The 25,321-nt window shown below is 31.5% G+C and overlaps 1 protein-coding gene across 1 annotated transcript in view; it reads right to left on the bottom strand.

Annotated features, from left to right (window-relative positions):
* Positions 1-25,321, bottom strand: part of LOC127725675 (cGMP-inhibited 3',5'-cyclic phosphodiesterase 3A-like) — a 77,850-nt gene that overhangs the window by 33,061 nt on the left and 19,468 nt on the right. Inside the window, exons 2-6 of the mRNA XM_052232826.1 lie at positions 24,918-25,178; positions 19,524-20,129; positions 9,166-9,438; positions 6,377-6,488; positions 2,405-2,533 (exon numbers count right to left, since the gene is read on the bottom strand). Coding sequence (XP_052088786.1) covers positions 2,405-2,533; positions 6,377-6,488; positions 9,166-9,438; positions 19,524-20,129; positions 24,918-25,178 — 1,381 coding nt within the window. The remainder of the gene's footprint in view (positions 1-2,404; positions 2,534-6,376; positions 6,489-9,165; positions 9,439-19,523; positions 20,130-24,917; positions 25,179-25,321) is intronic.

Genomic DNA, 25,321 nt, shown 5'->3' with positions numbered 1-25,321 from the left:
TGATAATCATGACAGTTGATGATCATACTGACTCTTACTTGCCAACGGAAAGAATTGGAGTAATACCATTTCAAAAAAGAGTGGGAATCAACTTAGATATATTAATACACATGTTGACCTACATTTTATTGAACAATAATTTACACAAGCATAAGATACTAATATTATACTTTCAAAATTCTTATCAACTGATTCAATTGATGTACAAATACTTTTTGAAATTAATACATAAATAGTAAATCATTATTAATTTTGATTTACAAAGGAACTATATGCAAGTGTATATCTAAAATAAAAGGGTTGTTCGACCAATCTTTTCTTAATTTAAGGGCAAATAATATGTCAAAAGTTGGCAGTTGATGACTAAAATAATGTAGAAAGTTTCTGCAAGTCAAAAAAACACATAATTAGTTTCATGATATGTCTTCAACTTAGTATTCTGCACCATCTCCAAAAACAGAGTGATCACATAGATCCAGCATGGCTGAATCAAAAACTGTAGACTATTGACGTACCTGATTCACTAGAGGACCGGTTTCTGTTAAACATATCACTGTAATGGACTATAATTGAAAAAGGAGACAAGAGTGCACACGCTGAAATGTCTCGCCTGCTTTACTGACCATTGATTTAATGCTGAAAGTCTTAAAGGTAAAGGTTTTACTAAAAGTATCACATAAAATTAACATTCTTAAAGATCTGTGAGAATGAGATCAAGGTCAGATAAATCCTGTCAGACAGACATATATACCTTACAATTTTTTTAAACACCAAATATAGTTGACCTATTGCTTATGGTAATTAATTGAAAAACAGACCAAAACACATAAAAACTTAACATTGACCAATGAACCATGCAAATGGGGTCAAGGTCAGATAATACCTCCCAGACAGACATGTACACCTTACAATCATTCCATACATCAAATATAGTTGACCTATTGCTTATAATACTTGAAAAACAGACCAAAACACAAAAACTTAACATTGACCTATGACCCATGAAAATGAGGTCAAGGTCAGATGAAACCTGCCAGACTGACATGTGCCCATTACAATCATTCCATACACCACATATAGTTGACCTACTACTTATAGTATTTGAGAAACGGACCTAATTGCATAACTTTAACCTTAATCACTGATCCATGAAATGAGGTCAAGGTCAGGTGAATCCAGGCATGGGGCGAATTACATTGCAATGTAATGCATTATATTACAATTACTTTGACCAAACCATGCATTATATTACAATTACATGCATTTATCAAAGTAATGCATTATATTACAATTACTTTTGCAAAGTAATGCCTTGAATTACACATTACATTTGAAAATTTTATTAAGTGAATAGAAAAATTACAGTTTGAAAGACAACTAGAAGTCACAAAAGATTCTAGCATATGCAGTAACTGTTCCATGAATTGAATATAAGTATAAATGTAAAAAGTCTATTTAATTCAGCTTTTACAATTTTAATTATTTTAACTTAATGTTGACTTTACTTTTATAAATACACTTTTTGTTGTTTTTTTAATTTTAAACGAAATATTTAATTACTGTGAATTACTTCCCTAATTATAAAATAAACATAGACCTTAATTAATGAACAATTGTCTAAATGGTGAAAATATTGATTGTAAAACAAACTAGTTAGTGTTTTATAACAAAGTTTAATTATCTTTTATTTAAGCAAGACAAGATATTCTTTGATCTTATGACAACAATACAGTTATGCTTTTCAAATATCAATCTTTTTATGCTGGGAAATGTATGAAATAAGATGAAAAAAAGAGTATAATCTAATGATTAACATATTCTTAGTTAATCAAGAAATCTTAAATTTGGTTTAGTTAAAACTCCAACAATATCATGTTAAAGATGTAGTAGTATGTGAAAAAAGTAATGACATGTAATGCCATGTAATGCATGAAATTACACAACTTTTTGCTAAAGTAATGCATTATATTACAATTACATGTAATGCACAAATTGCTGCATTACACATTACATGCAATTACTTGGAAAAATGTAATGCATTACCATGCATTACAATTACAAATTTGCATTACCCCATGCCTGGGTGAATCCTGTCTGGCGGACATGTAGACGTTGCAAGGAACCCATATACCAAATATAGTTATTCTATTACTCATAATAAGTGAGAAATTCACATGACAAAAAAACAATAATTTTTTTTCAAGCAGTCACTGAATCGTGAAAATGAGGTCAAGGACAATGGACATATGTCAGACAGAAACTTCGTAACAAGGTATCTGCATACAAGATATGAATCATCCAGGTCTTCTACCTTCTGAAATATAAAGCTTTATACAAATAGTTTACGCCACCGCTGCCAGATGGTTATACCAGAGACTTTAAAAACTGTAGACTATTGACATACCTGATTCACTAGAGGACCCGTTTCTGTTAAACATATCACTGTTATGTACTTGAGTAAATCCAGGGATAGGTTGTGTAGTGAGGTAGTACACTCCATGTAATACATCAGTAGCATGCACTCTATTATGATCTGAAAGCAAGAGAAAAATCATATGTTATAGGTAATATGATTAAGTCTCAAATGATACAGACACACATTTTTTGACTTGAAATATAGTGAATCTTAGATGTTTACAGGACAAATGGAGACATCAAACTCTGTTATTGAGATTTCAATTATATAAAAGTAACACTGATTAAGTCTGATTAGAGGCTGACAGGAATAATAAAAGATTTAAAACTCACGATTAAATGCCACATAGAGTTCTTTACCATTACAGAAACATAATTTGGCATAATCTAAAAATGTCATAATAGACAGACAGACGCACAGACCAAGAAACATAATGTCCTCCACTATCAAGGGCAGATCATAAAACAAAAACATAATGCCTTTCTTCTATTGATGGCAGCACATAAAAATCAAAGAACCACCTTTCTATAAACATAGAAAAGTTTTACCAACAAAATCAATGATCATTTGTATCTTGACAAACAATACCCTGGCAATACTAAACTGTTGCCTTTTAGGCAGTAAATTTCTATCAACTTTTTTACAAATGTAACAGTATCTATCAATAAAAAAACTACTAGAGTTTTATCACCATCATCTTAATATTTCAAACTTCTTGTATTACATGTCTTAAAATTTATACTCGATAAACTACACTTATTGTATTTTTTCATTTGTATCAATTTTCCATTTGTGTAAACTTGGAAATAAATAAGTAGTGTAGTGTGGTGTTCAAAAGTTCCCTTTACCAATAGATTCTATTGGTGACTTTTTTAACTTTATTTGTGAACAGAAAAAAAAAATTAAATTTGTTTTTGGTTCTTTGTGTCATTGGGTTGCTGTCTCATTGATGTATACCCCACATCTCCTTTAACAAATGATGAAGAAAAAATAATTGGCAGCATAGCATCTGCAAAGGTAGGGGTTGAGGCCTTGACAGTCACATGCCCCACTCGCACTATCATTTTCTATGTTCTGTGGACCGTGAAATTGGGGTCAAAACTCTAATTTGGCATTAAAATAAGAAAGATCATATCATAGGGAACATGAGTACTATGTTTCAAGTTGATTGGACTTCAACTTCATCAAAAAACTACCTTGACCAAAAACTTTAACCTGAAGTGGGACGGACAGACGGACGCACAAACCAGAAAACATAATGCCCCTACTACAATCGTAGGTGGGGCATAAAAACACTAGCATGTTTGCATTATCAACTTTATTAATGAATAAAACTTTTCAACAGCAGCATCTTCTATGTTTCTGTTGGTACAATATAAGTGAGAACGGTAGAACACAGCAACAATTTACATATAAATAAAACCAGATGTGGGAAAGAAGTCATGTTAAATATCAAACAGAAGACGAAATCAGAGCTCATTGATTTACATCAGAGACTATATATTTCAAAATATAAATCAGCCTTAAAGTCTCTTGAATGTTTCTTTCCAGTTTACTCCAGTCACTTATACTTCTTCAATCAGTTGAATGCAGGAAATAGTGTTAAACAATAACAAACAAATAATCAACTTATAACCAATGAAAATCAAAGTAGCCCTGACCACCATGTATACTCTATAACCAATGAAAATCAAAGTAGCCCTGACCATCATGTATACTCTATAACCAATGAAAATCAAAGTATGTATATTCTAGTCCTCCTTCTAATAAATTGACATTTCATGTCACTGTTTGATAAATCATCTAAAATCATGCAAATGTTGATAACTATAATTTCCCTTTTAAATCAATCAAAGCCTGGGTCACTACAGAATATTCTCATTGCAATAACCATTAGTGGGGATGTTAAGTATACTGCCAGGATTAATTCCAAGGACATTGGTTTCTAGAAGGTCAACAGTTCATTAAATCATTTGTTTATTCAAACTTTGAAATCTGGTGTACTTTTATTGTTGAATCAAGAAATAACTAGATGTGATTACTGTCCTCATGGGTAATATTGGATTTATACTGAACTTTTATTTTCCATGGACAAGAACTACAAGTTTTCATGCCAACTTTCTCCACCTATAAAACTGGCTGCTATTATATAGCCAAGGTCAATGAAACTTGAAAATTTTTAGACAAACTGCGGTCTTATATGCATTTATTACTATTTCCAGTATTTTGTACTCATGGTTAATACTTTAGATTGGAAAACAACAAGAAATGAGCTGTCAAAATGACAGCAAATTGGGTTTTATTTTTTGAAAGGCGCTTTTAGGCTTTTTTGACCTGCCACGGTCTGTGCTTATTTTCCAATCTATCAAGGACCATAAATCCTGAAGGCTAAAAGGGAAGATCATCAATTTGAAATATACCTCCATTTTGTCATCAGTAACAACATATAAAAATTTGAAAAGCATTGGTTGAGCAGTTTATAGATTATTACACAGACACGTTATAACTGGTAATTTTAAAATCTATAAAGGACCATAACTCCTGAACGGTATTTGTGAAAATTGTCAATATTGAAATCGACCTCTATTTTTGTCAAGCCTGAGACTTTTGTCGCAAAAGCGAGACATAGCGATCCTACATTCCGTCGGCGGCGTCCACAAATATTCACTCTGTGGTTAAAAGTTTTTCAAATTTTAATAACTTTCTTAAACTATCCTGGATTTCTACCAAACTTGGACAGAAGCTTGTTTATGATCATAAGATAGTATCCAGAAGTAAATTTTGTAAAAAAAAAATCCTGTTTATACGTATTTTACTCATAAATGGACTTAGTTTTCATGCCAGTTAACATTACATTCACTCTGTGGTTAAAGTTTTCAAAATTTTAATAACTTTCTTAAACTATCCTGGATTTGTACCAAACTTGGACAGAAGCTTGTTTATGATCAAAAGCTAGTATCTAGAAGGATATTAAACCAAGAATATTAAAATTTGTATCTATTAACCAACATAAAATTAAAAAGTATTCCATATCTATAAATGTGATGTCCCTTTCATCTTTCTGTAAAAGAGTAAACAAATTTCGTTTTATTCATCCTAAATAATAACATTTAAACTTAATTAAATTTAAAGTGCAAATCTGTGATGTAAAATTTTTACTAGAGATTCAAATAGAAATTTTAATGAAAACTGGCAAAGAAAACCTTAATTCCCCAAAATAAAATTCTGTGAAGTTTCCTGAACAATATTTAGATAGCTTTTGGGCTTTTTTGTTAAATATCAAATCCAAGTGTATCATTAGAATCTGTTGCACTATAGTATAATTATCAATTTATTTTAATTTTTTATGTTGTTAACTAAGAGCATTCAGAAAATAATCAGCTACATGATTACATTTACACTTTCAGGGAAACCGTTCCATCAAATTTATCTGCTGAATCCAGACATTTTTTAAACTCTTAGCAATAATGAATGTGACAAATAAAACATGAAATGTACAGGTAACTGACATTTAGAAACAAGATTTTTAATTGGTCTTTTAAGTAGTATCCCATGTTCAAGTTTCTGTCAAATATCTGAATTTACACCAACCTTAACACTTTCAGTTAAGTTGTTCTAATACTTACTAACCATTAAGTTCTTCTAACAATATCATTAATATTCTTTCCTTTAAACAATGTTCTGGAGTACATTAATGCATCAACTATATATATATATATAACCTGTGGTTTAAAAGTTTGCAAGTTTTTTTTTCAGAATCTTGTTTTCTTCATTTGTAGTATGGAATCCCCTATTCTAATCACCATGACAGCGGTTCATAAAAAAAATCTATGGTACACAACATAATATAATGACCCTAAATGCTATGAAAAGTAAAAGATCAAAGAAAAAAGATGTCACGTGTGGCTACGTGGTTAATATCTGTGGGTATAACAGTAAATGTCCTGTTACCATACTTACATGGCTTTGATCTGTAACCTTTTTCTAAAGAATGGAAGTAATGTAAAAACTGTGGCAAAGGTATCCGGAATGTTTCAAACAACCCTACTTCCATAAATAACTTATAACCAACCTGTAATAAAATGTAAACATTGTTATTATTTTATCAATATGTATATATAGTTTTTGATCACAAGATGTTGTAAGGTACCGTAGATGGATTGATTGATTGTTGCTTAATTAATGTCCAGTAGCAATAATTCATTCACACTTCAGACGACTGTAAGGTAAATGTTGTAAGGTAGATTGATTTATTGTTGCTTAATTAATGTCCTGTAGCAAATATTTCAAGCATACTTTGGACGATTGTAAGGTAGATGTCCAATTCACATTTTCTTACAAATTTTCCTTTTCATCTAAATATGTAAGATCAATATTGCAATTTACATATGTACAATTTACATTATCAAAAAATATAAAAGATAATTCAACAATTTGACGAAAAGAAATTCTGAGTATGAAAATATAAAATGACTGGAAAAGTCTGAACATGAATGTTCTATAATTGTCTTATGTCAATAAATTGGTTAAGCCAGTTATGTCAATGGATATTTAATGTCAGCTTTCCTCTCCAATTACTAATATTCTCTACCATTAATCTGTTCATATTTCTCTGACATCTGATGCTAGCTGCCCTTACAAGAAGATGGACTTGACGTAAGGTTACTATAGCAATGAATGTCTTGTGACCTTTGTTTTAGAAGAAAGAAAAGTTACCTTATGTGATAATAGTACAATCACATCCTTAAGACATAAAAAGATTTGCTTCTTTGCAAGTTCTTTGTTTTGTTTTATTTTTTAAATGAATAAGATTGAAATAGTGTACAACTTTCTAGTGGAAAATTTCCATCATTTTTTTATATTATATAAAAAATAATGAGATATGGTATGCTTGCCAATGAGACAACTATCCACCAAAGTAAAAATGAAGTGGATGTTAGCAATTATAGGCAACTGTACGGCTTTCGACAATGAGAATAAAGAGCTGCGCAATGAGTGCATGATACGCCCGTCGATTTTTCAAAGAATAAAGTTCCATAACTCCTCAATGTCATATCAGAAATTTATAAAAAAAACTAAAGGGAGGTCATTTAAATACATATAAACCAGTCACCAAATTTTCATCAAAACTGCTCAAAGAACTTTTGAGTTATTGTCCAAAAACTGGAAAATCCCCCTTTTTTAAAGAATGAAACCCCATAACTCAGAAACGTAAAATCTTAAATTTATAAAAAAATCAAAAGGGAGCTCACATCAATAGATATAAACAATTTACCAAAGTTTCATGAAAACTGCTCAAAACATTTTTGATTTATTGTCCGAAAACGGGAAAATCCCCCTTTTTTAGTGAATAAAACCCCATAACTCGGAAACGTAAAATCCAAAATTTATGAAAATTAAAAGGAAGCTCATGTCAATAGATATAAACAATTCACAAAAGTTTCATGCAAATTGGTTAAAGTGTTTTTGAGTTATTGTCCAACATATCGACTCGGACGGACGGACTGACAAAAATATGAAACAATTCAATTGAGAAAACTAGAGGCCTAATATGTGTATTCCAAGGAAAGACATTGACGAGAGTGTTCCCTTAAATCATCTGTAGGCCACCTAATATATGGTTAAATATCTAAGCGTTGATGTCATCCCAGCACAATTAATGGGGTTATACACTATATAATAACCAAAGGTTGCATGCAAAAAATTGTTAACAAGTAATATAATCTGTTAGTCCGTCTTTTTAGCTACAATATCAACTTTAGCAAAAAAGAGAAATATTTTCTAATTTTAATAATAATAATTGCCAATTTCTTAAATCAAGTAGTACAAAGTCTTTTGTGCACTCTTGTTCAATAAATATCATCAAATCTTTGTCATTTAATTTGGTGATGGAGGTTGATAAACAGAAATATTTATTGAATTAAGAGTTGTGTCATTCATCAGTTTAACTGAACATAAGAAGATTTCTTCTGATCAAATTCAATTTTATTTGACTTAATCCATTAATCTATTAAGATGGAAAAGGATAGTTAGGCAGAAAATCAACACGAAGGAGGGTAAGTCGTTTCATTGAAAATAGTGACGTACGAAAGGTAAACACAATTCAACATCTTTAATGGCTGCTATTAGGTATATCGTATTTTCAGAGATTCTAAAACTTAATATTTCTATATATACTTTACTTTGTTGAGCTATTTTTAACCAGGTTTAGAATTTCAATATGTTTAAAATTATGTTGAAATTATTTTGAAATGGAAGGAAATACATAAAATTTTCAAAGTAAATCAGAGTGACGTCAGGGTAGTGTGCTGGTGTTCATAAATTGGAGCTCAAGGTCAGAATAGTGTGTTCAAGGTTGTGGATATATCCTCTAACTAATGTTACCTTTATGTAAATATCATGATCATTGTTCTGTTCAAGTTCATTCAATATATATCAAAATAAGAAAATGCAGTATGATTGCCAATGAAACATTTATCCACCAGAGACAAAAGGACAAGGATGAAAAACAACTATAGGGCACTGTATTTTAACATGTTATTATGTTATTTATGACTTAAAATGACCTGCTGGACTTGAACATCCATCCATATAGACTTCATATGTTTATTTACACAGCTTATTGTTATATTAAGTCAAGTTCTTAAATTACTTTTGTTGTTTTTGAATGGTGATATTTTTACATATGGTATACAGATATGTTTTCATTCCCCCCCCCTTAAAAAAAACCTCCTTAAAATGATACTCACCTTACTTAACAGTGTATCAGGATATAATTTGGCTAAATCAAAGATAGCAAAATCCCAATCATTTAGATTTTGAATTGATAAAATTTCACAAGATTCAAGTCTAGTTACATCCCAGGGTAATTCAACATTATTGTCTAATTTGTCTAATTTGTCTGAATCTAATTTAATAGCTTTGCATTTCTCAGAAATGTCTGTTTCGGTCTCATCTTCATTGTCAGCATCTTCAGCGGATATATCTGAACATTTCTGTGTCAATAAAGATTCTTTTATCACCTGAAAATAGAAATACACTTCATAATATATATATATATATATGTATTCAGTAAACATTAATTGATGTTGTGTATTCAGTAAACATTAATAGATGCTGTGTATTCAGTAAACATTAATTGATGCTGTGTATTCAGTAAACATTAATAGATGTTGTGTATTCAGTAAACATTAATAGATGTTGTGTATTCAGTAAACATTAATAGATGTTGTGTATTCAGTAAACATTTATAGATGTTGTGTATTCAGTAAACATTAATAGATGTTGTGTATTCAGTAAACATTAGTAGATGTTATGTATTCAGTACAGTTAATATAGGTCTAACCAATAAATAAGGGAATTCTATTCAGATATTGTGTTATATTGAGCTATTTTGTAGGGATAGATGCAGTTAAAATTTATAAAATAAAGTATTGATTAATTTGGGGTGCAGGGTAATCTTTGAACCATGTTTGTAAATGTTAAATTATGTCTCCCAACAAATTGCATCATAATATATTGACAACTTTTAAAGAATTGCATTCCAAATGTATTTAATTAACAATGGGAAAGCATAATTTATTTAATAGGCAGTTTTAGAGTTACATATTGTCTTGTTCAATTTTATATTCCTGAAGTTACAGTAGTTACATGTAGTAAACATAAACCATTATTTGTATATGAAAATACATCAGGATTTTCTTGAAAACCTCAAATAACTAAGAGTTATCCCCCCCCCCCCCCCCCTAAAAAATTTTGTATCTTTATTATCAATATTTTGTAGTTGGAATAAAAGAATATCTTTTCTTTATTACTTCTTTTCTTTGCTTTTCTTAATAGTTAAAGATCAAAGCATAACAAACTGACTGAAGTCATTGTAAAGGGATTTGATACCACAGACAAGAGACTATGATTTCTCCTTGATGTATATATCAATTTACCTTTATTTGTGGCAATTTATGTAAATTAAAATGAAAAACATGGCATAAATGTTTTCCCAATGTCATTTATTGTATTCAATGGAATCAGAATGTATAATAGTTCCAGAAAAGAGCATTCATTCTTAGTTTATTCAGACAGGATCATCGTAAATAAAACTTTTATACACAACAAATCATGTGACTGCAAAACAATATGCAACACATCTTATTTATATGTAAATTAAACGCAACACTGATTTAGATTTACTGTCAAAGAGAGACTTTATTATTGGAACATTGCCTTCTTTGTTTTTCAATGGTTTCATTTCGTATGTCGCCAATTTGATTTGATTGTCGTTTCTGAGACAATCAATATCTATACTATGAGAATTTATGTGACCAGAATCCTCCAGTGTCAAACACCAGAGTTTCACAAATCTACAAATTTCAAAGGCAGTAGGTTTACATGTTTGTGGGTATGTAAAACTGGTTTAACCCCACAACATTTTGTGCATAGATAGCAAGTCAGGCTATCTGGACCATGTTTGTATGTCTGGTTGTTTTTTCTTCAGAAGAGTCGGTTGTTGGGGGTTGACGTGATCTGTTGTACTGTGTACATTTTTTGGCAAACTTTTTATCCCTTTTTATATATTAACAGATTATAACATATAAATTGGTAGATACTGGTGTGGTCTATCAAACTGTCAGATATATTTGGTAATTTCTGTTATTTAATCCTTTCATTTAAAACATTTAATCTCAAATACTCTCTGTACTTCACCTATCTTGTTTACTAAGAGTTTTCTACAGTTTGCTGTAGTATTTACTTCCCCTATCTTGTTTACTAAGAGTTTTCTACAGTTTGTTGTAGTATTTACTTCACCTATTTTGTTTACTAAGAGTTTTCTACAGTTTGCTGTAGTATTTACTTCCCCTATCTTGTTTACTAAGAGTTTTCTACAGTTTGCTGTAGTATTTACTTCCCCTATCTTGTTTACTAAGAGTTTTCTACAGTTTGCTGTAGTATTTACTTCCCCTATCTTGTTTACTAAGAGTTTTCTACAGTTTGCTGTAGTATTTACTTCCCCTATCTTGTTTACTAAGAGTTTTCTACAGTTTGCTGTAGTATTTACTTCCCCTATCTTGTTTACTAAGAGTTTTCTACAGTTTGTTGTAGTATTTACTTCACCTATCTTGTTTACTAAGAGTTTTCTACAGTTTGCTGTAGTATTTACTTCCCCTATCTTGTTTACTAAGAGTTTTCTACAGTTTGCTGTAGTATTTACTTCCCCTATCTTGTTTACTAAGAGTTTTCTACAGTTTGCTGTAGTATTTACTTCCCCTATCTTGTTTACTAAGAGTTTTCTACAGTTTGCTGTAGTATTTACAACATCATTTTACTTTTTTCAAATTTCATTTCACCCCTGAAATTCATGATTTTAAGATTTCAGATATATTTTATCATTACCACTTTTTTATATCATTTTTATCATATAACAAACATCATTTAATCCTTAAATGTTTTGTAGCACTTAGTCCATACAAGAGGTTTATTGGGACTTTTTGTCAAAGTTTCTAGTTTTATTAACAGTGGCAGTCATATCTACATGCAGATGGACCCATCAACCAAAGGTCTTACAAAGGACAGTACATCAATTATCTAACCAAAGTTTGGAGCTATGTTGTCTTTTAAATGATTTTTCATTGAGTTTTTTCATCAATTTTATTTTTTAGATAGTTGTAAAAGCCTGAAGCATCAAGTCATCAACCAAAGTGATTAAATATGATCTGCATGCATTATTCAAAGTCTGTCAGCAACTGGTACCTTATTGCTGCCTACATCCTTGTCCTTCGCTCTTTGACATTCATACCACATATTTTTTCATTTTTATGTTAAAAGATTATATTTTTTTAAATTTCTTAATTTTTCCTGTTTTTGTAAAAATGATTCTTGTTATATAGCTTTTTCATTGAATAATTTTTGTTAATATTTTTATTTTTGTAATAAAATGCTCCGCTGGGCGCAGCTTGATACGACCGCAGAGGTCGAACCCTGAACAGTCGGGGCAAGTATGGACACAACATTCAAGCTTGATACAGCTCTGAATTTGGATTTTGATTAAATATTTGACACAGCATAGGTTTCTGACACAGAATGAATGTGGTCTAAGAACTTAAAAAATTTTAATTTACCTATTATGGTCGAATATCCAAAATCTAAATACATACACGGTTAGATTCAGCATAGAACCTCAAGAATTCAATTTTTGTTAAAATCAAACTAAGTTTAATTTTGGACCCTTTGGACCTTGATGTAGACCAATTTGAAAAAGGGACCAAAAATTAAGAATCTAAATACACGGTTAGATTCAGCATATCAAAGAACCCCAATATTTCAATTTATGATGAATTCAAACCATATCATTATTATTTCCTTTTATATATTAATAAAAAATAACCAACTTATAATGGAAAATTTTAAAGAAAAAAAAAAGGAAAAAAAAGGGGGGAAAAAAAAATCCCTCCCCCAATTTTTTTAACCCCCTTATGATTCATCACCCCAAAACTCAATAACAGCCTTCCCTTTGAAGTATGGTACCTTGCAGTACAATTTCAGAGAGATCCATACACTTGAACACAAGTTATTGTCTGGAAACTGTAAAAATGCTTGTTTTTGGCCCCTTTTTGGCCCCAAATTCCTAAACGTTTAGGGCAATTACCCCCAAACTCAAACCCAGCTTTCCCTTTGTGATATGGAACCTTGTAGTACAATTTCATAAAAGTTCCATACACTTACACACAAGTTATTGTCCTGATACTAGAAAATTGCTTGTTTTTTGCCCCTTTTTGGCCCCTAATTCCTAAAATTTTGAGGCAATTACCCCCAAAATCAATCCCAGCCTTCCCTTTGAGGTATGGTACCTTACAGTACAATTTCAGAGAGATCCATACATTTGAACACAATTAATTGTCTGGAAACTAGAAATATGCTTATTTTTGGCCCCTTATTCCTAAACGTTTAGGGCAATTACCCCCAAACTCAAACCATGCTTTTCCTTTTTGATATGGAACCTTGTAGTAAAATTTCATAAAGATCCATACACTTACACACAAGTTATTGTCCTTAAACTAGAAAAATGTTTGTTTTTTGCCTCTTTTTGGCCCCTTATTCCTAAAATTTTGAGGCAATTACCCCCAAAATCAATCCCAGCCTTCCCTTTATGGTATGGTACCTTGTAGTACAATTTCAGAGAGATCCATACACTTGAACACAAGTTATTGTCTGGAAACTAGAAAAAAGCTTATTTTTTGCCCCTTATTCCTAAACGTTTTGGGCAATTACCCCCAAACTCAATTCCAGCTTTCCCTTTGTGATATGGAACCTTGTAGTACAATTTCAGAAAGATCCATACACTTACATACAAGTTATTGTCATGAAACTAGAAAAAAGCTTGTTTATTGCCCCTTTTTTGGCCGCCTAATTCCTAAAATTTTGAGGCAATTACCCCCAAAATCAATCCCAGCATCCCCTTTGTGATATGGAACCTTGTGGTCCAATGTCAGAGAGATCCCTACACTAACACACAAGTTATTGTCTGGAAGTTACAAAAATGCTTATTTTTGGCTCCTTTTTGGCCCCTAATTCCTTAACTGTTGGTTCCATAACCCCCAAAATCAATCCGAATCTTCCTTTTGTGGTATTGAAGCTTATGGTAAAATTTCATTGAGATCCATTCACTTAAACTAAAGTTATTGTGCTAAAAAACCAATGTGTCTTCGGACGACAACGACGCCAACGTCATACCAATATACGACCGCAAAAATTTGTTTGTGGTTGTGATAAAATGACTCTTGCTATATAGCTATTTCATTGAATAATTTTTGTTATATTTTTAGTATCAGTAGTGGCTAACGTTTGAAGGCAGAAGAGGTCATCAAACATAAGTCTCTTATGTAACAAGCTCATCCTTTACAAATCTGTTACCTTATGCCTGGTTAAGTATGTTAGATTAACTCACGACTTCAAGTTATATTTTATTTTTCATTGGTAATTTGCACATTTATAGATTTCAAAAGTGAAGTCTATTTCTAAATTTTCCATCAAAATACAATTAATCATATTCTATTGCAAAGAATTCAGTTTTTCCTTTTAAATGGAAGTCTTAGTGAGAAATTATAGAAATTTGGAAAGAAATCAAATTTTCCAAGCAACCAATTTTCTTTCGAAATATCATTGTACTTTTGGATTGTTTTCAAACAAACTGAAAATTTCATAAACTAGCTGTTATATATATATATATATATATATATATATATATATTAGTCATTTATCAGTAACCATTTCTGTAAAATTATGAAAGGTCAATGATTCTTTGGACATTAACATGAAGAACAATCCTATAACTTCAATTTCATCTTAAAAGTAAACTTAAAATAGAGAGCAGAAATGTTCATGCAGGTGGAAATCGTTTTTAATGTTTAACACAATATCAGCAACAGACATCCAATCAAGTTTAGTGTTCTTAGTCTTGGTCCTATCAAATTAAATATTCAGTTTGAATGATTTAGATACACAAATTCCCTTAAATTTTGAATGAATTAGATTAAGATAATTTTTAAAGACTTACAAACAGAAAATTTTGTAAATTTTATAAATTTTACCCCAATGTTCTCATTTTATATGTTGGCATAGAAATAAAGTTTTGGAGTACAGATCCTCAAAGGATGTCTATGATCAAGTTTTGTCTCACTTAACCAAATGGTTGAGAATATTTCAAGAAGTTTAAACTCAGAGGGGTGTAGACGCCAAGAGATTTCAATAATTCACAATGGCACTTTGGTCCGAAATCAGTAATTATAACGCAAGTCAAAAACAGGTCCTGAGAAACTGAGAACAGACAACAGATCTTAGTTATATTTTTAATAACTGTGTTTTTTTGTTTTAATTTTGAATCCCCTATTTATATGTAATTGCTGGTCAAACATTAGGTCTAATAGTTTAATTAAAGCTGAATGTTAAAAATAGTGTGCAAAATAAGTCACCAAAAACGGAATTCTATACGTTTTTCTTTTAATTAACTTATTTGCTCCCTAAAAATAATTTCTCCATCATGCTTTATTAACAATCCCTACAGCCATTTTATACAGAATTCCAAATGTAGCTGCTTATCACCTAGCAACCAAATGAAATGTCAAACATTTTCTTTACAGATCTTGAGGGCAGACAAAAGAAAACTCTGAAATGTTAATAACTCATCATCTTTGTTGCTTCGTTCTAATGAACTCCTGTAATTGAGGACACAATATGACAAGCCATCAGGAATCCAGTTGTTTTAAACAAAAGTTTTCCCATGTAAAATCTGAAGTCATTATACAGATGTTTTTCGCTATTAAGGCTACTGAACTTACTGACAAGGGCAAAAATTCAAAAAAACATATGCAGAATTAAAATCTAGAAATGTTTAAAATAGCTTCTTTTGTATTAACCTATCAAAACTAGTGCATGGCTAGTTGAAACATTTTAAATTAAGTTATTCCTTTCCTATATGTATATGTCAGATTGTAGTAGATATGGACATCCATTTTATGTTGATAATGATGTTCCTGGTTGATGGACAATTTCATTAACAATAGATCAATAGATCTTTTGGAATAAGTTGATGGTTTCAGTTATAGTGTGGTGTGTGTATCAATCAATCAATCAAAAATATTATCCTATAATTTTCAAAATCTCAAGTTTGCCCTTAATGATTACGTTAATTGCATTAGTAGTTAAAATGTCCATAAAATGTGTTTAGGTAGGCATGAAAATTAAGTGAAGGTAGGGCGTCAGGAAACACAACTATATTTATTGTAAACCAATTTTGAACTGAAACAGTTATTTTGATCTGAACAGCTCCTAAAAGACACTGAACAATAAATTTTTAAGTTCTGTTCAGTCTTTCAGTTTAGGATCCAGTTAAGGCCTGGGTACGGGATTTTCTCGCTGTGTTGAAGACCCATTGGTGGCCTTGTATTGTTTTTTGCTCTTTGGTTGGGTTGTCTCTTTGACGCATTCCTAGTTTCCATTCTCAATTTTATCTCAGATAATTTTCAGAATTATCCAATGCAGTAAATTTCGGTCAAAAACGCTTTCAACCTTGTGGAGCTTGTGTTGTATAGTTTAAAAAAAATGCAAAATCAAAATAAAAAATTTTCTTATCTTACTGTTTAAACAATTTGCCTGCAGTCAATTAAGATCTGTTCAAAATGTTTAGTAGCTGTAATTTACCTGTACAAAATAAGATCATACTGTATTGTCTGAAAAGGTACTGAACAATACTGAATTGACTGAAAGCAACAAGACTTAACGTTTTTAGTTTTAGACTTTCAGATGATGTTAGATCAAAATAAATTGCTTCGCCAAGTGCAGCTGGATACGATCGCAGAGGTCCAACCCAGAACAGTTGGGGCAAAAATGGACACAATAAATCGGGCTTGATACAGGTCTGAATTTGGATTGTAATTCAATGTTTGACACATAATAGGTTTCTGACACAGAAAAGTATAGTCAAAGAACTTAGAATTGGTTATATGATTTGAATTTATATTCAATTTTTTGCTTTTGTGCAATACACTATTCTGTTGCGAATTGACCTCCTCCCCCACTTTTTTTTCAAAAAAAAATAAATTTGAAGGATTTTCTTTTTGATTTCTGAAATCTTGAGGAAAAAAATTGTCCCCCCCACCAAAATTTTTTTTTACCCCCTCCCCCTCTGCCTTTTTTTCCCCAAAAAAATTCTTTCCCTCAGTCATGGTCATAATTTCAATTCAAATTTCCAATGGAGTTTGCAACCATAATAACCCATTTAAATACATCATAAAAGTCTTAAAATAGAAAATGACATACATAATCATAGCTAAATTTAATTTACCTTAATCAGCATTTTTTAAATTTTCTAAAAATGAATTGACAGCTAATTACCTCAAGACAATACAAAAATTCTTTATACATAATTTAAAAGCAGTGTAAGGGAGGTAATTCAAAGTTGTGTTTGAATTACCTCCCTTACATTGTAATTTGTAATTAAGTAATTGTCCATTAACCAGGACACCCTTGTTTTTTCTCACTTTTTTGCCTCTAATTCCTAAACGGTTTGAGCCTTAACCCATCAAAGCCAATCCTAACCATCCCTTTGTGGTATGGAAACTTGTGGTATAATTTCAGAGAGATCCATACACTTTTCCACAAGTTATTGTCATGAAACTAGAAAAATGCTTATTTGGGCCCCTTTTTGGCCCCTAATTCCTTAACTGTTGGGACCATAACCCCCAAAATCAATCCCAAACTTCATTTTGTGGTTATAAACCTTATGTTCAAATTTCATAGATTTCTATTTATTAATACTAAAGTTATTGTCCCGAAACCAAATGTCTTCGGACGACGATGACAACGTGATACCAATATTCGACTGCAAAATTTTTTGCGGTCGTATAATTACTATTTAGGACTAAAATTGATTTACTGTTGATTTGTTTTGCCTTAGCTAAGATTCACTGTTACATTTGAAATGACTCAAAAGAATATGCTATGTAAAAAGAAAGTAGTAAATGAAGGATACATGTTTTTTTTAAAGACATTTAATTCTTTTTGAAAAAATACCATATTAGGAGATTATAATGTCATTTACCTTCTAATGACATCAGTAATTTACTTTATGCAGTATAAATGTATATTTCCTTTTCCTGGTCAATGGTCTGAATTTTTTTTTATCAGATTAAAATTTATTGGGTTAAATAAACAGGAAATACTACTAATTGCTGATTAAGATTCTACTTAGTACTTTGTCTCAATGGCAGCAATTTTCATATTGATTGAGGTCATCAATAATAACCATTAAAGGGGGGGTTTATAAATGCAAAAAGTTTCTTCACTATGAATGTTCTGTTTGGTCATTGTCTCACTGAAAAATACCACTCCTCCTTTTATTTATATGCATGCATGCATAGTGAAGTGATATAAACGAATATTTTTTTTGCATACAAACCTATAATGTAATGGATATACAGTAAATTCAGAAATTATTGCGAGGTTTTTATCAATGTGAATAATGCGTCTGGGTGAATATTTTTCATTCTGATATCTGATACATATAGATGTAGATATCAGATACATATAGATGTAGATATCTGATACATATAGATGTAGATATCTGATACATATAGATGTAGATATCTGATACATATAGATGTAGATATCTGATACATATAGATGTATGTAGATTTTCCTGACATCGCAATAATTAATCACTCATTTTTGTCCAGTCTTCAAAAATTGAAATAATGCATGCAGTAATTTCTGAATTTACAGTAACATATATTTAGCTTATGGAATAGCAGAATATTTGGTATATTTTCTGAACTCAATATGAGTATAATGAATGTATCAAATTCTGATATAAATATGAATAAAAAAAATCTGATGCATCAGAAAAAAATCATTGCACACAATATCTAAAAATTGCCATGAGAAAACTAAGCCATACATTGAACATCTATTGGTAAAATGCAAAGCTTTATATAAAACACTACAACACTGAGGAGGATGGATCATTAGATACTGTCTTATCATTATATGGCTGTGTGCAGCAATAAATAATCTTGAAGGTGGGCACCAAATTTCAAAAAAAAATTGTGATTAAAATATAAGTAGGAGGTGATAATAAAAAATTATAAAATTAGACATAAGTATGGATTCCTCAATTTTGACGAAAGAAAAATGTTACCATAGGGATGTGAATGAAATTTTCCTATTGCATCAGGAACAGTACAGCTAATGTGAGTTGTATATTCCATCTCTGTCTAAAGTAACGTGTATTACATAAAATAGATATGATCAGTTTTCAGCCAGGTGTCTAAGGTCAGAAATTTTTTCTCAAAAGTTTGCAAAAATATAGATGAAATTTTTCTTTTTTTTTAAACTATTTTTCTATCTGACAGCCGTTCCATCAATAACCCTTAAATCTAAGATGGCCTCACAGGAAAATCACCTCTATCCGAGAAAGGTACGCAATACTGAAACTGTTAGGTCTCAAGAGATGGTTTTCCTGTACTTACTAATCCCATCAATAGACATGTGGAATTCAAAATTCAAAACTCACTCTAGCTGTACTGACAAAATTATAAAAAGATTTCTACCACTAACTTACCCTTTGTTTTTGTACTAAAGTAGAATCCTCATGGATACTAGTACTAAATAGAGACTTATTAGGAGGTGACCCTATTACAAAATCTTCATTAGTCACAACATTATCGCTATGGTCACTACTGCTCGGAGAGTCATTGCTCTCATAGTCAGAAGTTATATTTGCACGTGTCCTAACAGACGTATGCTGCATGTCTTTCATAAAATTTGATCCGTCCCCCTCGTCCTGGGAATCAGCATCAGTTTTACAAAGCAAACTTGAATGCTTAGAACTTACATTGCTGTCTTGACTCACAGAGGGCGCCATACTTTTCCTTGCCAATTTTTTACTATGAATAGATCCACTAGGAGTAGGTGTGGTAGCTAATGAAAAAGAACGAGATTTTGGAATTGTCAACACTACAGTGGGTGAGCTAGGTGAAGGACTATTACTACGACTGCCTCCAGGGCTAGCTCCTGGTGATACATCTCTATGGTGACGAAAACTAGAACTTCTTATACGACAGGGCTCCAGTTCCAAAGTTGGCATTCCTGTTGCTGATGTAGTAGTTGTCCATGTACTGGTTGACATTCGTCTAATTAAGCTTGGTGGCAAACTTTTGCGTATTTTCTGGAAAACAAAGCAAAATTATTATAAATCTGAAAAAAGAATAGCAGAGTCATCAAAGTATAAACTATACCATTTGACAATTAAATTTTTTTTTCACCTATTTACATTAACATACCATCTCCATATCTTCTCATGCTTTCCAAAATGACGGATTTTTTGTCAAATGAAAAGAAAATGAAGGAGCAGCTAAAATAGATACAATGACCAAATAATAACAGAAATGAATCTAATATCAATACATCAAGGTAAGTCTTATTATCACTTTATTGTATTTGTCACCAAGATTTTGGTTTTTTGTTAGAGTAAATAAATTTCAATAAAATGTAGGAAGTGTAATATGTAGGGTCAATGCCTTAATCCTGAATGTCAGGATTGATCCTTGCTTGTTTGTCCAAACTTCAATGATTAATGTAGGTGGAATAAGAGTTTGAGTTATATTAATTAACAGTTGTTTTGTGTTTTTGTATCATTTAACCATACGTTTATGTGTAAAGCGAATTATACGATAACGTCTTTTGTTTTATAAAGTCAATCATATCATTGCTTTGTTATTCCTTATCTGACATTTGATCAGACAAACCAACACTTAACATCTATTGAAGAAAACATTGACCTGTAAATATAAACAAAAGGAGATGTCGGGTAAAGGCCAATGAAACAGCAACCCAACCACAAAAATAACTAAAACATGTCTTTTGAATTGGTGTGGCTTTGGATTGCTGTTTCATTGACACAAACATCAATATTTCTTTTTATATTCATATGGAAAATTCTGTAAAAACATATTTCATTTTTCAGAACTTCAACTGAGAAGTAAAAGGCTTGAACAGGACAGATTGCAAAGAAAAGTTCGTAAGGGTTCCGCGGAACCCAGTGTCTCGCCTACTCTTTCTGTTGTCTATGTTTTCAGTGTGATAGGGGAATGCACATAATAGATTTACAGTTAATGAAATAAAACGTTTGAAATGTATGAAAAAAGTTATGCTTATAAAAAATGAATACAGTATGCAATCAAACAAAAGTCACAGGCTCAACAAAAATGGGGAAAAAATTATTAAAAATTTTCCTCTAGATACTATCTTTTGATTGTAAGAAGCTTCTGTCCAAGTTTGGTAAAAAACCAGGATGGTTTATGAATCTAATAAATGTTTAAAAAACTTTAAATGCAGACTGTATGTAATGTTAACTGGAAGAAAAACTAAGTCCATTTATAAGTAATATACGGAAAAACAGGAAATAAATTTTTACGAAATATCCTTCTAGATACTAGCTTTTGATCATAAACAAGCTTCTGACCAAGTTTAGTAGAAATACAGGATAGTTTAAGAAAGTTATTTAAATTTTAAAAACTTTAAACACAGAGTGAATGTAATGTTAACTGGCAGAAAAACTAAGTCCATTTATAAGTAAAATACGGATAAACAGGATTTTTTTTTTACAAAATTTACTTCTGGATACTATCTCATGGTCATAAACAAGCTTCTGTCCAAGTTTGGTAGAAATCCAGGATAGTTTAAGAAAGTTATTAAAATTTCAATAAACTGTTATCACAGAGATATGTCTTGCCTTTTTGTAATTTTGATAACGCAAATGCTGAAATTAAAATAGCAATACTTTAACATGTAATGCATCACTGGTAAATTATTAAGTCAGGGATTTTGTTACCATAAATTACGTAAAACTTTTGCTAAGTTCTTTCATAGATACAAAGATTTGATTAGTAAATTTGGCTGTACTTGTAGAAAACTGATTAAAAACGGTATTTCACATCCTAAATTTTACGGTAATATTGTACTTAAAGCGCGGAAATCACTATGTGATCCGTATAAACTCATCGAACCTTTAAACCAACTTATTAGTAAAGGTTATCTTACCAATGTTGTAATTAGATCTTTGAATATAGTTTACATTGGCACTGATATCGATTTTGTCATCAGCAAATTAAAACATAACTAAATTTGTATTCTTTTCAAACGGGATGTTTAAAGACACATCCACGTTCGTTTTGATCTATAAAGAGGTTAAACTCCTAACTATCCTACTGTTTGTCGATACATTTATTTTTGGCATTGCACTAGTCATGTCTTCTTTGACTGTCCATGACGTTAAAATACTAAATCCCTGGGATGTGTTTTAGTTGATTTTAGTCTCTGATGCATGATTTTTTATTATTAATTGTTTTGGCTTTTAACTAGCTGTCAGTAACTGCGAGTACTCTCAAATCGTACTTTCTTGTTTATTTGACCTGTTGATACTAATTGTATTGCATTTTTGTTATTTAATGTTATTCAGGGTTATGTCTGGTCTGTATACCAGCTTTGATAAGTGTTTGGTATTACTATAAATTTTCACTTCGTACTATGAACATCAAAATTATTTATTTTGTAAAAATATTTCCTTTCTCTATTGGAACTGTACACGTATACCTAACAACAAAATTATTTTCATTTACCTGTGTTTAAAGTTATTGCAAATGGCTGATATTTTTGTTCGAGCATATTGTTTTTCTTTATTTGTTTAACATTTCATACCGATATAACATGTTACTTTTATTATTCTTTCCTTAGTTTATTTATTTTGTATTTACATAGTATCATAGGTCAAATTTATTTGTTCAGTGTATGTTCAATGGTGTTAATATGTCCTTTTATTGAGTTAAGCTATTTCAGTTGATATTTTATAGTGTGTCTTTCTATGTTGTGATGTTACACTATTGTTTCAGAAAAAGGGTGGAGGTTTGGTACCATTAAAACGTTTAAACTCGCTGTATTTGTTTGCACCTGTCCTAAGTCAGGATGTGGTTCATCAAGTGTTTCTCGTTTCTCGTTTTTTATATAGATTAGACCGTTGGTTTTCCTGTTTGAATGGTTTTACACTAGTAATTTTTGGGGCCATTCATAGCTTACTGTTCGGTGTGAGCCAAGGCTCCGTGTTGAAGACAGTACTGTGACCTATAATGGTTTACTTTAATAAATTTTGACTTGGATGGAGAGTTGTCTCATTGGCACTCATACCACATCTTCTTATATCAAGCTATGCAAATATTCAAAGTGGATGAACCATGACTGAAGGTACATGGCTAAACAATCTCCATGGAATGAGATGTGCCAATGCTAATACAACTGCATACCAAATACCATTGACTTATTATAAGTCGTTCCCTTTAAACAAACCTAAACACAAACATTAACTTGTAAACTATGCAAAAGTTTCAAAGTCAATGAACCATGATCAGGGGTGGGACTATATAATCTCCATGGAAACGATACTTGCAAATGCCAATAAATTTGCATACCAAATATCATTGACTTAACATTAGCAGTTCATCTTAAACTGATCTAATCACAAACTTATACATGTAAACTAAGCAAAAGTTTCAAAGTAAATAGACCAAGACTGAGGGGGCGGGGCCAAATATTCTCCATGGAAATGAGATGTGCTAATGCTTATACAACAGAACACCAATTAACATTGGCCTACCACTAATGGTTCCCCTTGAACTGACCTAATCACAAACTAATACATGTAAACTTAGCAAAATTTTCAAAGTCTATAGACCATGACTAAGGGGGCGGAGCCAAATAATCTCCATGGAAATGAGATATGCCAATGCTTATACAACTGCATACCAAATATCATTGACCTACCACTAGTGGTTCCCCATAAGTTGACCTAATCACAAACTAATACATGTAAACTATGAAAAGTTTCAAAGTCAATAGACCTTGACTGAGGGGGCGGGGCCAAATAATCTCCATGGTAATGAGATGTGCCAATGCTAATACAACTGCATAACAAATATCATTGACCTACCACTAGTGGTTCACCATGAACTAGACCTAATCACAAACTAATACATTGTTGACGCCGCCGTTGCCGTAGCCAGAAATAGCATACCTATGTCTCTCTTTTTGACTCCGTCAAGGCGAGACAAAAACTTTAACCACAGAGAGAATATTTGCATCGCCACCGCCGACGGAATGTAGTATCGCTATGTCTCACTTTTGCAACAAAAGTCACAGGCTCGACAAAAATGTCAGACAAATGAAACATCTTAAGTATGATGTATGCTCTCTCCTGTCTTCCTATTCTCTTGCTGTCTATCCAAAGCCTTCAGTCATTTGTATTGCTGCCTAGTTTAAGCTTCAACTCAGCCATGGATTACTGTCTACTGGTAATTTAACCTAAATTCAGCCATTCAATAACTGCCTTAATTTACCCTAACTTCAGTCAGCTCAGTTTGAGTCCAATTAAGTTATGTATGTAATTACTTTATATAATATACCATTATTATACCTACCTTTGATAGTGTAGAGGGCCTCTTTCCAGCATAGGGACTTTCTTCTGTATCGGCCTCATAATGTGCTTTAAGAGTATATTACCCATTATTAAACCTACCTTTGGTAGTGTAAAGGACCTCTCTCCAGTATAAGGACTCTCTTCCGTATCAGACCCATAATGAGATTACTTTATGTGATACCATTATTAAACCTACCTTTGGTAGTGTAGAGAGGACCTCTCTCCAGTATAAGGACTCTCTTCTGTATCAGACCCATAATGAGATTACTTTATGTGATACCATTATTAAACCTACCTTTGGTAGTGTAGAGGACCTCTCTCCAGTATAAGGACTCTCTTCTGTATCAGACCCATAATGAGATTACTTTATGTGATACCATTATTAAACCTACCTTTGGTAGTGTAGAGGGCCTCTCTCCAGTATAAGGACTTTCTTCTGTATCAGACCCATAATGAGATTACTTTATGTGATACCATTATTATACCTACCTTTGGTAGTGTAGAGGGCCTCTCTCCAGTATAAGGACTCTCTTCTGTATCAGACCCATAATGAGATGATTCTGTCAGAGACACCAATGGACTGACACGTGGTTTATGGAACGATGAATGATTTTCTGGAGGTTTCAGTAAATTACTGATTGTTCTTAGCCTGCCGACAACATGTGATGGTAAGGTTGTGTCGGCCAACATGTCTGTAATCAACCCATGAGCTTCTCCAAGTAATGCTGATTCAAAACTTGCTGAAGAGCTCTGAAAATAGAAAAGATAAAAACTACTTAGACTTGTTTTAAAATTAAATTGGGTGATTTGGGGATAACCTGTCTGTCATTTGGTAATGAAACATTCAATTTACCAATGCCCTGACTTATAAAATTTTGTTCAAACACTTTTTT

The sequence above is a fragment of the Mytilus californianus genome, unplaced genomic scaffold (assembly GCF_021869535.1).
Source record: "Mytilus californianus isolate M0D057914Y unplaced genomic scaffold, xbMytCali1.0.p SCAF_15, whole genome shotgun sequence".
NCBI lineage: Eukaryota > Metazoa > Mollusca > Bivalvia > Mytilida > Mytilidae > Mytilus > Mytilus californianus.
This window is presented reverse-complemented; position numbering and strand designations above follow the sequence as displayed.